The 15,908-nt window shown below is 42.9% G+C and overlaps 1 protein-coding gene across 3 annotated transcripts in view; it reads right to left on the bottom strand.

Moving 5' to 3' along the window:
* FBXO10 (F-box protein 10) overlaps nucleotides 1–15,908 on the bottom strand; it is a 55,369-nt gene that overhangs the window by 39,110 nt on the left and 351 nt on the right. For 2 of the 3 annotated variants that reach the window (XM_047831363.1, XM_047831364.1), the window contains exon 2: nucleotides 13,439–13,557. The exons of the other annotated variant lie outside the window; for it this stretch is intronic. In XM_047831363.1, coding sequence (XP_047687319.1) covers nucleotides 13,439–13,513 — 75 coding nt within the window. In that variant the 5' untranslated portion in view covers nucleotides 13,514–13,557. The remainder of the gene's footprint in view (nucleotides 1–13,438; nucleotides 13,558–15,908) is intronic. 3 annotated transcript variants of the gene reach the window in all.

Genomic DNA, 15,908 nt, shown 5'->3' with positions numbered 1-15,908 from the left:
AGTAAACGAATAAGCAGAGGTCAATTTCCATCATGCCCCCACCCCAATTTTTAGTTAATTTATTTTTGTAAACTTACGTAAATTTACTATGTAAACCCAGTTTCAAAGACCTTCCCTCTCCATTCAAGTTTCCTGTATCCATACAGAAACTCCCGTGTAGAAATTCTTAAAGTTCCAGGGTGAATAAAAAAAATTAAATAGGGGCGCCTGGGTGGCGCAGTCGGTTAAGCATCCGACTTCAACCAGGTCACGATCTCGCGGTCCGTGAGTTCGAGCCCCGCGTCAGGCTCTGGGCTGATGGCTCGGAGCCTGGAGCCTGTTTCCGATTCTGTGTTTCCCCCTCTCTCTGCCCCTCCCCCGTTCATGCTCTGTCTCTCTCTGTCCCAAAAATAAATAAACGTTTGGAAAAAAAAAAAAATTAAAAAAAAAATTAAATAATAAAAATCCCTTTTATTCCTTGGTTCCTTTGTTTTGTCAATATAGCCCTTATGGAGTGTGGGGGATACTGGGATGAGAAAAAAGTGATAGAAAATGGACAACCTAGGATAGAAAGAATTGGAGTACTGCAGCTTACAGAGCTCAAAAGGAAAGAACATCTTTTATTTTTTTGAGAGACAAAGAGAGAGCATGAGCCAGGAGAGGGGCAGAGGGAGAGAGAGAATCTTAAGCAGAACATTAAGAAAAAACATTTTTAAACCAGACTTGGTGAGACTTCCCATAACAGTGGTTCTTAAAATGTGACTCTTGACCACCTACCTCAAAATCACCCGGGGCCTGTTCCTAGCTCCACTTCGCATCTTCAGAATGAGAATCTTTGGAGTGGAACCAATTATCTGCATGCTTATCAGGCTTCCTGGTGAATGCATAAAAAGGGCCCCTATTCCAAACTTTGGTGCAGCATCCTCAATGAATGGCTCTCCTCAACTTTCAACCTTCTGGGTGATACGGCCCTCCTTGTATCATCTTGAAGTCAGAAGACCTGGACCGTGTTGTATGAAACCTTGAGCAAGTCACTTAATACCCTGGGCTACAGTTTCCTCATATATAAATTGGAGACCTTGATACTACCCCCAAAGGACAGCTGTAAGAATGAATAAGATCCAATGCACCTTGTGTTGGTAATCAGTGCTTTTCACCAACTATTCCCAGTTTCCCCTCCTGGGCACTTGATGGGATTGCACCGGTCCTTCCTATGGTTGGGTGGGGCCACATAGCTAGTATTAATCAATGAGTTTTTTTGTTTTTTAGAGAGACAGAGACAGAGACAGAGAGAGAGAGAGAGAGAGAGAGAGAGAGAATATATTAGTTGGGGAGTGGGGCAGAGAGAGGAGAGAGAATCCCAAGTAGGCTCCACACTCAGCACAGAGCCCCATGTGGGGCTCGATTCCACAACCCTGGGATCATGTCCTTAGCTGAAATCAAGAGTTGGATGCTCAACCGACTGATCCACCCATGTGTCCCAATCAATGAGTTTTGAGGAGAAGAGGTATGTGCTACTTCTCGACTATGCAAGATCATCCAGAGCTCTGTTTTTCTCTGGCATAGCAACTGGCAACATTTGCGATGATGGCTACTCTGGTAGGATAAGCAGAATCCCCATGCTGACCCAAAATAGACGCATACCATTTATAAAATATAATCCTTTGTTTTCGGTTAAGGCACTAAGAATCTGGGGACTGTTACTATAGTATAACCTAGCCCTTCTCGACTGATAGAGCATGTGAAACTCTAAAGGGCACTAGTATGAAGCCCTTGGACACCATGAGATTGCCCATTCCATGGCTTGTCTGTAGCAACTTCAGCGTATTTCCTACAACTGAGCCAAAATCTAGCTCTTAGTTACTTCCTCAGTTAGTCTCAGTTCTGTTACCCCGGGACCACTGGAATTCTGGTCTCTTTTACATGTTGCATGTTTGGCATAGGCCTTGGATGCCAAACTTAGAAGCTTGTACTCTGTTTAGTGTAGGTTGCTCAGGAGGGGAGTGGCCTGATCAGAGCTATATTTCAAGGAGATTCATCCAGCAGAGGTATGCCAGGTAGAACGGTGAGGGCAGAAACTCACAACTTTGCAAATATAAAATGACAGTTTCTTTCCCTTAGGATGATGTGAGGGTCTCCAGGGGATTTGGGGCAAAGGTGCCTGCCAGAGAAACTATTGGGACTTCAGTTTGCTCAGGATTCCAAGAAGCCTACCCAATAGTGGAAAGCTAAGGGTCTCGTAGCAGGCCCGTCAAGGGAAGGAAGACATGCCAGCAGGGGATTTTCTACCCTTCAGCACTTGCCTTCCTCCAAACTTGGCCATGTCCTCAATGCTAGCAATCCTCACGGGCTGAATCTAGAATGAGGCTGACAATTCTACCCTCAGAACCCCTCTGAACTCAAAGAGTATTTCCTTTTATTCAACTGTCCCATTCCCTGTTGTTCCATTTGGCTTTATTTACTGTATCTTTACACTAATCCATGGGGATTCATGCAGCAGTAGGGATTTCCATAACCAGGTAACAAAAAAAAAAGGTATTCAAGTTTTGCCCTTCCTTTTTGCCACTGGGGCCTCTGAGCTATGGAATTAAAAGTAACAAGTGTCCCCCAGGGCTATGCACCTGGAGTGTGAGCCTGTAAGGAGCTGGAGAAACGACAGTGGGCACTTGTTTGGGATAGGAGGGAGCAGGTCCTGTGGTAGGGCTCAAGCTGTTTCCCTTTGTGTGTTCCCAAGAGTGTGAGAACTTAGGGCTTCTGTGTGGCACCCTCCTAACCCTCTGGGCCACCTGGTGTCCCCAGACTCAGTGGGTGGGCAGAGGCCGCCCTCCTGGGAGGTGAGTCCCTTAAGACTTGGTTCTCAGCAAGCAAGCTCTACTGCTTCCCAGCCCTGTGATTTTGAGACAAATACTTTAACTTCTCTGAGCCTATTTCCTCATCTGTAAACAGGCTAATGATGGCTGTCCTGCAACACCTCATGAGGATTTAGAGAATTTCCAAAGACAAATAATCGTTTATTCAACAAATAGTCATAGATTGTTTACTGTTGTGCTAGACATTATTTTAAGTACTAACAAGGAATAAACAAGACAGAGTCCCTACCTTTAGAGACAGACAATACATTTTAAAAATAATAACACTGGGGAGCCTCTCAGCACAGAGCCTGCTTTGGATCCTCTGTCCTCTCTCTCTCTCTGCCTTTCCCTGGCTTGCGCTCTCTCTCTGTCCCTCTCAAAATAAATAAACTTAACAAATAACAAAAGCATAAATGCTATAAGGAGAAATAAAGCAGGCTAAGGGGTATGCATGCACATGTGCCATTTTAGATAGCATTGTCAAGGAAGGTCTCTGAGGAAGTGACATTTGAACAGAGACCTGAATGACATTTAAAGTCACGGGATGGGATGAGATCACTAGAGAGAAAGAGAGAGAAGTCTGATGACCAAGTCCTCGCCAGCCTAACACCTAAAGGGCGTGAAATGGAATAGGAGTCAGCAAAAATCGGGGGTGAATACTGGCCAGTTTGCTGTGCGTCATGATGGGCAGGCAAGGTGGGGTCAGGACTAAAACCTTTAGTAACATCTATATATTTCACCTAGGTTTCTGTGAGGGGATTTGTGGGGTGGGTGGGAGGGACACGAGGGAGTGCGGCGTTACACCACAAGGACTACCCGTGTGAAACGCCAGAGGGTGTATGCAGATGTAGACTGGCCAGGTGACTCAGTGTCTGAATACCTACCATGAGGAAATTCACTGTGATGAATTAGACACACTCTCTGCCCTCAAGGAGCTTATCTTTTTCTAAATAATGTGCTTTTCTTTATTGTGTACCTCTCCTGAACAAGTCTCATAAGGGCAGAAACTTTATATCATTGCTTTGTATTATGCCTGGAACTCTGTCTTGCCCGTCATAGGTGCTCAATAAACATTTACCAAATAAATGAGTAATCACCATCATCATTATCTGGTACATTAGAATAGCTGAGACTATTAGCCACAGAATTCCTTCTGTGACATAGATCCCTATGGAATAAAAAAATAAGTAAATAAAACCCAAGTACGTAGTCCACACTTACAATGTATAAGACTGTGTGGTGAACACTGTGAGCAAATCAGGAATAAGACAAAGATCCTATCCTCAAGTCTGGTAGGAGACAAAGGTATCTCTACCCCAAAAAACAACCCCCTAAAAAAACACAAAACCACAGTATATGTGAAAAATTACTCAGCTGCCATAAGAGGGAAAGCCTTTGTTTAAAGACTATAAATGTGACCTCCAGCTAGGGAAATCAGCCAATAGTAACAGAAAGTAACAAAAACAGCAACAGCTACCATTTACTAAGCACAAATATTTGAAGGACACCACATTAAGCATTTTTCATGCATTATTTCATTTTATTCTTTCAACATTCCTTCAAAGCCCTACAACTCAGAATGCTGTTCCTAGGACCTAGAAGCTGGTTAGAAATGCCAACTCTTGGGAGTCGGTAGAATGTCCGACTCTTGGTTTTGGCTCAGGCCATGGGCTCACAGTTTCATGAGTTCAAGTCCCATGTCAGGCTCCGTGCTGGGATTCTCTGTCTCCCTCTCTCTCCTCCCCTCCCCGACTTGTGCTGTTTCTGGCTCTCTCAAAATAAATAAAAAAGACTTTAAAAAAAAAAAAAAAGAAATGCCATATCTTGGGCACTGTCCCATTACCAATGGATCAGAATTGCCATTTTAACAAGGATCACCAGGGCACTGATGGGCACACTTATGTTTGAGAAGCACTGACCTAAAGTATTACTGTCTTCATTTTACAAATGAAGAAACTAAGTCTGGGAGAAACTAATGTGACAAACGACTTACCCCAAATCACTTTGCTAGAGTGCAGCAGAATCCCCTTGTGAACCAGGTCTGACCCCAAAGACTAGGTTTTTAACAAGAGCGGGCATCTGAGCTGCACTCTGAGATATGGGTAGGGCTGGGGCATCCAGAGAATGCAGAAAAGGAGACCATAGGCAGAGGAAAAGAGTGTCCACAAAGCTGCAGGGTAAGAAACCTCTAGCCAGGCTGAGTACACGGGAAGAAGCTCAGTCTGGCTGCAGCTCCAGAAGCCTGAAAGAGTCAGGAAGAAAGACCAACTGATCGGTTCACAGAGCTTTCGTTAACTTGGAAGTCAGTGGGGAACTGTGCTGAGTTCCAGCACAAAAGAACCTACCCCATAACAAGAGGACTCAAAAGGGACTCAAAAGGCTTCTAGTTTGGGTTCTGCGACTCCCTCACTGGGTAATCTTGAACACAGGGGACTCCACAACTCAGCTTTGCACATTATGCAAACAGCTTTCATGTTCTTCATTGTTTACTGAAGAAAATGCACTTACTTCCTACCCAGAGAAGACCACATCAGTGTCAAAATGGCAAGAATTTTGCTTTTAATAAAGAAAAAATGCGAGGCGGGGGGAGGATCTAGAACAGCTCAGAACTCTAGTATGCACAAAGGGGGGAAAAAGATATATCTTCTCACATTACGAAGCATACTAAACACCAGTGTAAGTAACTACACACTGTATTAAGCAGTTGTAACAGGTTCATGATTTTAGATCTTTCTTCAAATAAAAGTAAACTTTTCTAGAGTTCTGTGGATTTTAGTCTGAAAGCACACAGAGTAAAATACTGTAAACCAAGAAAGAGCCCTGCATATATACCTACACATGTACTATTGGAAATGAGACAAAACCTAAAACTTTGAAGATGACAAACATCTCAGCTGGGCTTTTCATCATTTCTTCAAACCTCAGCTCTTCAGCAGCCTGAAAAATAACCAGCTGTTTCTTATTTCAGCTTTGAAATTTGATGGCACAGACCAGAAGGCTGTGTTTTGATGTGTGTTTGGTGTTGAGCGTGGCTGGGAGCCCTGAGGGCCCTCTCTCCCTCCTTCAATGCACTGCCCATCCATTGCTGTTCACCTACAGAGTGCACTGGGATGGGAATCCCAAAACCTGGGTTTTAGTCCTGATTCTAATAAACTAAGTGACCTTGAGGGGGCAGGAAAAGGTGTGTTGAGGACTAAGTACCAGGTGCTTTTTATGTTATCTCAAGGAGCAATTAACACAACTTAAGAGGCAGTGGCTTCTTATCCACAGTTCCAGGAATAAAGTGCCTCTGCTCTTCAGTTAGTAAGCAAGACAGCTGTGGTTCCTAACCTGGACTGAGTCCAAAGTCTCTGTTCTTTCCACTACAACAGCCTGCCTCCTGGTTCCCTTCCTGAGATTCGGGGGTTCTTAACTTGTGAAATCATGGTAGAGGACTTTCTAACCTCACTTTGCAGACACATAAACTCACAGATCATGAAATATGAATGAATTTAATCTTGCAATTATTATGCAGTGTTAGAGCACTGGGACTCTTGGCAGGCACAGTGTGTAGAGGGAACACCTGACCAGCTCCTTTCTCACCACCTCCTGCCCCCCACTCGACCACACACCCGTTCCCAGCCATTTCTCCTTAATCAATCTCAGCTTGAGGCAATTCCACACCAAGTGATTGTTGCTTTACACCAGAAATTACACATTCAATGGAGTCAGACCATCCTATGTCTCAGCTTCCTTATCTATAAAAGTGGGGATAATAATACCTTAGGGAGTTGTTGTGAGGATGAAATGAGGGAATGGATGGAAATCACTTAACATCGTGCCAGACACATAGCAAACACACAATAAATGGTGATGAATTCCTTCTCTCCTAGGACCTTTTCTTTCCCTAAATGCCTTTCTTTCATTGTAATGCATTTGAACCAACCCTCCGAAATCTTAGAAACAAAAATTAATTATAGGCAATAAGTTTGGGTTTTCTGTAGTGAGGTCAGGAACAAGGAGACCAGGGAGGGAGGGGAGCTCCCTGGCCAACAATGCAGACACTGACACCAGGCCAAAGAGTGGGTGTGTTCTTTATTGTAACGGAGCCAACAAGTTTTGTAGCTGCTGACCATCCAATGACAAAGAGAGTGAGTTTTCTTTTCAGAACAAGTCATCAGCAGCAATGGAAATTCAACCACATGGGCACGGCTCCCAAGTTCTGAATATCTGTTCTAGTGAGTCTTCTGATCACAGCAAGTGCAAATAAGGGGTGGGGGGTGATTTATCATAAGGGTTTGTGTGGACTATAAAGGATTTTATAGAATAGGACCACAGTAGGGCTGGGTCTCCCAGAGTCTAGAATGAAAGGGCTGGATCAGCAGCTAGCCTGTGGGTCTTCGCTCACCACATGGCTCAGCCGCTCAAGGGCTGGCTCCAATCTCCTTTCACCTGGAGTCTCTACGCACTTTTCTCTACCTCAGTGCTTCTGCTTCCTCATAGTACCAGCTAGCCAGGACTCCTCAAAGGCCTGACTCTACCTCATGGCTTCTCTCTACATACCATGTCAGCTTCCATTTCTGTAGCTAAGTGCTCTTCTATAATTCCCAGTTCAAATTTCTAAGAACATGCATCTCTTTTCCACTAGTTCATGTCATATCACAGGTCCTTGGTGAGCCTAGGAATTGGCTGTTTTTAGGTCTGACATCCAGCTCTGGCCCAGTAAGTTCTGTCTAGGGAGCAGGGACAGAGCAAGATCTTATGGTAGAAAACATGGTTATGTGGGGATGACGTGAACAGAAGTTGTGGATGTAGAAGTTTCTCTTAGAAAGGCCATGGGAATGGCAAGCGCCACGGCTGACCTGTTGATTACACCTCAGCATATCAGACAGGCTCACGCTAGTTCTCCCTCGTCTCTGCTGCTGTGGACTACCAAGCTGTCCTCAGCCAACAATGCCAAAACACCCGCTGGCATTGGTTGGTGGTGAAGGAATGGTCTGACCAGACTCCTCCTTCCCTGTCAGTGGGCTCATGAGGAGGTGACGTCCTCCCACTTTTCCTTGTAGAGTTTGAGTTAATTCCGATCACATCCTCTTTTTTCTGCATGTCACTCTTCCCAGCCACTACTTGGCACAGTGGACTGTGGTGGCTGTCACTTTTGTCTCCCAGCACACCTTCCCTCTTCTGGTTCCTTAGAGGAGCTCCACACACTCCCGCTCCATTTAGTCCAGTTAGAGGTGGGGCTGTCATTCATAGTGCCTCCGCCCTCCACCTCATCCTTGACCCAAAGTAGAATCAAAAAGATCCCATCCCTCCTGCCAGGGATGGGGACAACTCAGAAGAGTTCATCTGAGGAATGAAGCCGGATTAAGACAAGCAAGGCTGACTGACTGGGAGAGATGGAGAGGAGATAGTCCTAAAAAGATTTTTTTGAACTCTTGGATCCAGCTATGCAGTTTTATAAGCAAACAGATTTTCTTGTTAGAGTTCAGAGTCCTGACAAAATCCTATCATTTTCTCAAGTAAATTCTTTGCTCTCTCACCTTTTTCCTCCCTCATTACATTTGTTCCATCTGTGGGTCCACATATGTGTCTAATCAAAGCTGGCACACTGTGTTACAACTAGTCTACCACTAAGCAGGATGGGGATAAATAAGAGATCAAGTGGTCTAAGGTCCCCATACCATCCAAAAAAAGCATAGGGATATTTACCACTCCATAATTTATCAACTTTGGTTAAAGTTTGAAGGGTAACCATTAAAGAAGAGCAAGTGCAAAATGTCCAAACTAGAAAAAGAGCAAGTGACTAAAACTATCCCAAAAGAAGGGAAGAAAGAGCTAGAACAAAATGGAGTACTTGCAGGACAAATACATTAAAAGCATAAAATACGAAGACAGACGTAAACCTAAATACATCAGTGGTTATATTAAACAAATATAGACTAAATTTTCCAAAGAGACAAAAACAGGTGATAAAAAAACAAAACCCACATGCTGCTTATAAAAGACAAATCTAAAACAAATAGCACAGAAAGGATGAAATGAAACGGATGGAAAAAGATATACCTGGCATAGACTCACTAAAAACAGTTGGTGTAGCTACACTGGTATCAGATAAAATAGAATTTAAGGCCTCCCCTCCTCCAAACAAACAAACAGACAAACAAACAAACAAAAACCCACCATTCTTTTACTAGAGATAAAAAAGGCAACCTCATAATGATAAAAGGTTAATTCACCAGGAAGATATAACTTCATATTTGTGTACACTTGATAATAGGGCTCAAAGATATAATGCAAAAAATTAAAAGGTGAAATAGGCAAATTCATAACCATAGTTGGATATTTTAACACATTTCTCTCTGTAATAGCTAGAATAGATAAAAATAAACTAGTAACAACAAAGAAGACTGGAATATAATTAATAAATTTGAATTCAATAACTGCTGAAGTCACATTACTTTCAAGCACACATGTAACATTTATAAAAATAGACCACAAAAAGAGCCCTAACAAAAATCTCAAAGGATTAAAATTATACAGAACAAACTCACTGACCATAATCACTTAAAAAAGATAACTAGAAAATACTTGTATGTTTGAAAATTAAGAAACACATTTCTAAGATACCTATGAGTCAAAGGGGAAATCACAATGGAAATTGGAAAACATCTGGAAATAAATGACTAAAATACCACTCTGAGCACATACTAAGTACCATCTGGAGGACAATGTGCAGCCTAAAATGGAAAGAATAAAAAGGACAAAAATGAATGAACTTTTCAAGAAGTTTGGGGAAAAAAAAACCCAAAATATTTCCAAGGAAAGAATGAAAAAAGAGCAAAACTTAATGAAAGAAAGAGAAAACCAACTTACTATGGAGAATATCAGTGAAGACAAAACTAGTTCTTTGAAAGTAACTTCTAGGGGCGCCTGGGTGGCGCAGTCGGTTAAGCGTCCGACTTCAGCCAGGTCACGATCTCGCGGTCTGTGAGTTCGAGCCCCGCATCGGGCTCTGGGCTGATGGCTCAGAGCCTGGAGCCTGTTTCCGATTCTGTGTCTCCTTCTCTCTCTGCCCCTCCCCTGTTCATGCTCTGTCTCTCTCTGTCCCAAAAATAAATAAACGTTGAAAAAAAAAAAAATTTAAAAAAAAAAAAAAAAAAAAAAAAAAAAAAAAAAGAAAGTAACTTCTACTGAAACTAAAGAATTAAAGGGATAAAATATAAAAATGAACTGTAATGAGAAGGGGGACATCTCTACAGACACTGAAAACATTAAAATAACAAGGAAATATTATGAACAATTTTATATGAATTTGAAACCTTAAAAGGAACCAATTCCTGGAAAAATACCACTTGATAAAACTAAAGAAGAAAAAATTTTAATTGTGTTGGAATCATTAAAAACATTGAATCTGGGGGCTCCTGGGTGGCTCAGTTGGTTAAGCTTCAGACTTTGGCTCAGGTCATGATCTCACGGTTTGTGAGTTTGAGCCCCGTGTTGGGTTCTGTGCTGACAGCTCAGAGCCTGGAGCCTGCTTCAGATTCTGTGTCTCCCTCTCTGTCTCCCACCCCCACCCCACACTCTGTCTGTCCTTCTCTCAAAAATAAACATTTAAAAGAAAAAACCAAAGGGATGTCTGAGTAACTCAGTTGGTTCAGCATCTGATTTTTGCTCAGGTCATGGTCTCACGGTTCGTGCGTTCAGGCCCCACGCTGGGCTCTGCGCTGACAGCTCAAAGCCTGGAGCCTGCTTCAGATTCTGTGTCTCCCTCTCTCTCTGTCCCTCACCTGCTCACTCTTGCTCTCTCTCTTTCAAAAATAAATAAAAATTAAAAAACATTGAATCTGTAGTCGAAAATAACACAACAAAAGAAAATACAGTTCCAGACCCTGATGGCTTCATCACTGAGTTCTCCCAAAAACTCAGGAGACCATGGAAAAGAAACTAGAATGGATGGTGGAGGAGGAAGATAACGGCTTTAGTTACACTTTTTCACTAGCTACAGCAGCAGAGATTGTAATTTGTCCCACTAACTTTCCTCTAGTAAGTTTTCCCAGAATTTGTGACCAGGGAGCTGTATCTGGATGGAGTAAATTTAACAAAAGAAAAGAATGTATTTCAATGGAGTGTAGAGAATACTATTAGTAACCTAACCAGTGTCTCTTTACTAGCTAGCATCCTCCAGATGGAGTGTCACATAGGGACTCACAGATGTCCCTTCAGAAAACTGCCACTTCACCTGGTTATACTTCTCCCCCACTCCTGCCCCCAATACTGCTTCCCTCATTCTCCTTTTCCTGAGCACTTTTCCCAATATACCACTTGAACAAGAATCCCCATTTCAGGCCCTGTTTCTAGAAAACAGGATCTAAGATATCACCATTTAAGAGGGTAAAAAGAGAGTCACAGAATAGGAAAAGATACTTTAAAAACACATAACTCGGTGCGCCTGGGTGGCTCAGTCCGTTAAGCACCTGTCTTCGGCTCAGGTCATGATCACGTGGTTTGTGAGTTCAAGACCCATGTCGGGCTCTGTGCTGACAGCTTGGAGCCTGGAGCCTGCTTCGGATTCTGTGTCTTCTTCTCTCTCTGGCCCTCCCCCACTTGTGCTCTGTCTCTATCAAAAATAAATAAATGTAAAAAAAAAAATTAAAAAAAAAACACACACATAACTCAGGGTGTCTGGTGCCTCAGTCTGTTAAGCAGCCAACTCTTGATTTCGGCTCAGGTCATGAGCTCAGGGTTTGTGAGTTTGGGCCCGGCATCAGGCTCCACGCTGACAGTGCTGGAGCTTGCTTGGGATCCTCTGTCTCCCTCTCCTCTGCCCCTTCCCTGCTTGCTAGTTCTCTCTCAAATACACTTTCAAATTTTTTGAAAAAAAAAAAAAAAAAAAAAAAAAAAAACTTAAAAAAATCCCATATAACTGACAAGGGACCACTAACCAAAAAAACAAAAACAAAAAACCCAAAAACCTCCAAAAATTAATAAGAAAAACTGAAAAGCAGGCAAAAGGCTTGAATTAGGCAGTTCACAAAGAGGCCACCCAATTAATCAATAAAAAAAGTGCTCAACAGGGGCGCCTGGGTGGCGCAGTCAGTTAAGCATCCGACTTCAGCCAGGTCACGATCTCACGGTCCGTGAGTTCGAGCCCCGCGTCAGGCTCTGGGCTGATGGCTCGGAGCCTGGAGCCTGTTTCCGATTCTGTGTCTCCCTCTCTCTCTGCCCCTCCCCCGTTCATACTCTGTCTCTCTCTGTCGCAAAAATAAATAAAAACTTTGAAAAAAAAAATTTAAAAAAAAAAAAAAAAAGTGCTCAACATTAGTTATAACCAAGGAAAAGAAAATTAAAACCACATAGGATATCACTCTAGGCCCACGAGAATAATTTAAAATTTTTAAATAGACAATACTGAGTATCTGCAAGGATACAAAGCAGCTAGAACTCTGACATGCTGCTGGTAAGAAAGTAAACTGCTACAATCACTTAGAAAACTGGAGTTATCTAGCAAAGCAATTCCACTTTGACATATATAACCTAAAAGAGCTTCACAAACACAATAGCAAATGTCTAAGGATATGCTTGGCTGCACTGTTCTTGGTATTCAGAAGCTATAAGCAACACAAGTATCTAAACCATATGACACAAATTCAATGTGACATATAACATGAAACACTGTTAGCAATGAAAATAAGTGTGGTAACCTCATGGATGCAACACACAAACAAGTATGGCAAAAGAAGCAAACACAAAACACACACTACGGTAGGATTTTCTGTAAGAAATTAAAAAACTAGTAAAATTCAACTATACCGTTTTAGGGATGCAGATATAGGTGACAAAACTACAAAGAAAAACAAATGGTTATCACGTAAGTCAAAATAGTGGTTTCTTCTGGGAAGGAGGTTATGATTTGGAAGGGAGACTACTGAGTATTGGCAATGTTCCACTTCTTGACATGGGCGGTGGTTCCCTGTATGTTTCCCTTATGCACATTTGAGAGGTTTCCTTGCATGCATTCTTGTTACAGCTAATATTTTTAAAGTTTAAAATAAAGTCAGTGAAACAAATATATCAATTATTGTTTGATTCTTAGAAAAGTTGAGGTAATTTCATTTTTAAATTAAAACCTTGTCCCCAAATCTTTAACAGGGTATATACCACTTAAATTTTGCAATAATGCCTACTTTTCTCCACTACAGGTGGAGAAATGGTCTCCTGGGAACAGATCGTTTTTGCCAAGATTTACCAGAGGACCCCTCTTATACATGAAAAGTTGAATAGGCACACAAAGTTCTGGGGTAGCTAACTGCCATTCCTGAGAATCCTTGGTAGGCAGAATCCTGGAGGGAAAGTAGAACCAATTTGCCAAAAAGCCCTGGGTTAGGGTAAGGAAAGGACTGAATCTCCAAACCTTGACAAAAGGTTTGAAAAATAGGGAAATCTAGGTGGTCTGGGATGACCCTGACAAAGGCTGCTAGCACAAAAGGGTCCCATATGCCCCCAAAGGGAACTCATGGGAGGATTGGGGAAACCCAGCCTGGTGACATGCTCAACACACTGCCCAGAGTGAGGTGCTTTGGGGAGAATGGCTAAGCATGTGAGCACAAACTAAAAAAAGCTCTAACCTTGGAATCCAAGCATGGGATCAAGCTGGCGGGAACCTGGTCCAATAAGGGCGTTGAGCAGCAGTGACCACACATCCTTGGACCGTGCAGGACAGCTCTTCAATAGTGATACCATATAGCTGTGTCAGAAATAACAAGGTGGATGGACTGCTCAGACTCTGCAGTTCTCTCTCCTCTGGAGAGTGGAAGACTGACTTCTTTGGATCGTCTAAGCTCCCAGGAAGTTTGAAAGTAGGAGATATTGGAATTCTCACTAATGAGGGCATTAAAGGACTTAGGAGATGACTTGGAAAGATAAATTTTTGACTGCATTAGAACCCAACAGGTGAAACAAGACACACAGGTTAAACATCTGAAACAAACTCTTAATCAAATGGCTCTATTATCTACCTTTATACATGCAATACCATATGTATGAGTAGGAAACTAATATGTCACTCACTAAGCTAACACAAAGAGGGAAATGAGAGAAATTAGCAGGCATTTCAAACAGGGCCCATGACAGGTGACTTAAGAGAGGGTTCATTCACTAAGACAAATGGAAAGAACAAGGGCTTCTTGTACCCTCTATTATTACCATGTGGCTGAGGCACATAAAAGGAACTGGTTTCTTTCACATCTTCCTTGAAGAGCATCATTACTATGTGATGTCTTCTTGGTTGCCGAGGACACTCCCTCTCACCTGAGAGCTCTTGCTGGCTTCTAATCCACACCTTTATCAGAGCCCCACAGATCTGCCTGCCTCTTGCATGTGGGAATGTCCACAGATTATTCCCCCAAAGATTCCGAGTTCCCCAAACCAGGGTCTATCTTCGTTTTTATCTGTTTCTGCTTATTCCCACTCTTCTTGGGCCTGGAACCAATACATATTCGTTAAAGGAAAGAATAAAGGAGGAAGGAATAGTATGAACGCACTGCAACTGAAAAAAAAATTGAGGGCCACCACCAGAGTACAGACACCCACAGCGAACTGGGGACTGCTTGACCACATTTTACTTAACAGCTACTTGTGCTATCATAAAAACAATTCTTCTGATAACCATGGAAACCAAAACGAAGGCACTGTGGCGAGGGTGGCTCTTTTCAGAAATAATACACAATAAGAGGCCTGAAACCAGAAAGACAAAGAAATCCAAGTGCTCCAGGCCAGAAGGAAATCCTTTCCTAAAAGCCCTGACAAAGCAGCATTTTCTTCAGTTTCCAGAGGTTTCAAGAAAGGCTCAGGGACTGCCTTGACAGATCATGAAATAATTCAGACCTCTCTATGTGCTTCTGTCTCTTGGGGCCAGCTGCTAAGGCAAAAGCTCGCTGGGAGACAGAACTTATTGTTATCATAAAATGTACTGAGAACAAGCAAAGGGAGAGAAACATATTTCATCTCTAGCTCCTAGTAGGTGTACAAGCACACAGTAGGTGCTCCATAAATACCTGCTGAATAATGAAGAATCAGGTTAGGACTAAGGGGAAGCACAGCATCTGGTTAACAGTTGTGTATTCTTTCTACCACCTAGGGCCAACAACCTGTTGGGTGCTGAGGCCTGAAGTCCTGTCCTCATTCTGGGTCCAGTTTCTCCATGTGCAAGAGGAGACAGCTGGATTAGACAGTTTCCCAGGCATCTTCCTACTCTAACAGTCAATCACTGTACTGTGCTTTTTTTGGTGGCAGCACATGCCTGGCACTTTTCTTTCCCCTCAGAGGGAATCTGATACCCATCTGCTCCAGTACATTAATGTTCCCATCCTGCCTGACTCATTTGGTAGGAACAACAGGTTCACATGCCAGTGGTAAATGAGAAGGCAAAGGGGGCCCAGAAAGAGAAACAGGGAAAGGATCCCACTTGGCCTCTTTCTTAGGAAACCAAAGCAGCACTCTTTTTAGGACTAACTATTGGGAAACTGAAGTGCGATTATTCTAAACACCTCTCACGCGAAGCACTCTCTAGCTTACTAAATTAATTGAATAATATTTATATGAAAAGGACTATCCATTGAACATTTGTGTGCCGGACACTGTGCTAAGCTCTTTATACTGAACCTCACAGCAACCTCATGAGCTAAGTATTATTATTATCGTCTTTTAACAGATGAGGGGTCTGTCTGGCTCAAGGTCAACAGCTGGTAACTGGTAGAACTAGGACTTGAACCCACGTCTAACTTACTCCAGAGTTCCGGCTCCTCCCATCGCTTTCCCACCCGTGCTCCGCCGTAGTCCTTTGAGGGAGGCAGAGCAGGTGTTACCACCTTTACTTTAAAGATGGAGAAACAGACTCTCCGAGAGGCTTGCGATTTGCACAAAACACAGGGGACACTTAATAGTAGCTGCCCGGTCCCAGACCAGTGCCCCAGCATTCCCGGGAGGGGGGCTCTTCCCACCCCAGGAGTCGGCTTCTTCCTCTTGGACTTCGCGTACACACTCGCAAAACCTCAAGGCTGAAGGCAACCGAGGAGATCCACCTTTCCAGCCGGGTCG

The sequence above is a fragment of the Prionailurus viverrinus genome, chromosome D4 (assembly GCF_022837055.1).
Source record: "Prionailurus viverrinus isolate Anna chromosome D4, UM_Priviv_1.0, whole genome shotgun sequence".
Classification (NCBI taxonomy): domain Eukaryota; kingdom Metazoa; phylum Chordata; class Mammalia; order Carnivora; family Felidae; genus Prionailurus; species Prionailurus viverrinus.
This window is presented reverse-complemented; position numbering and strand designations above follow the sequence as displayed.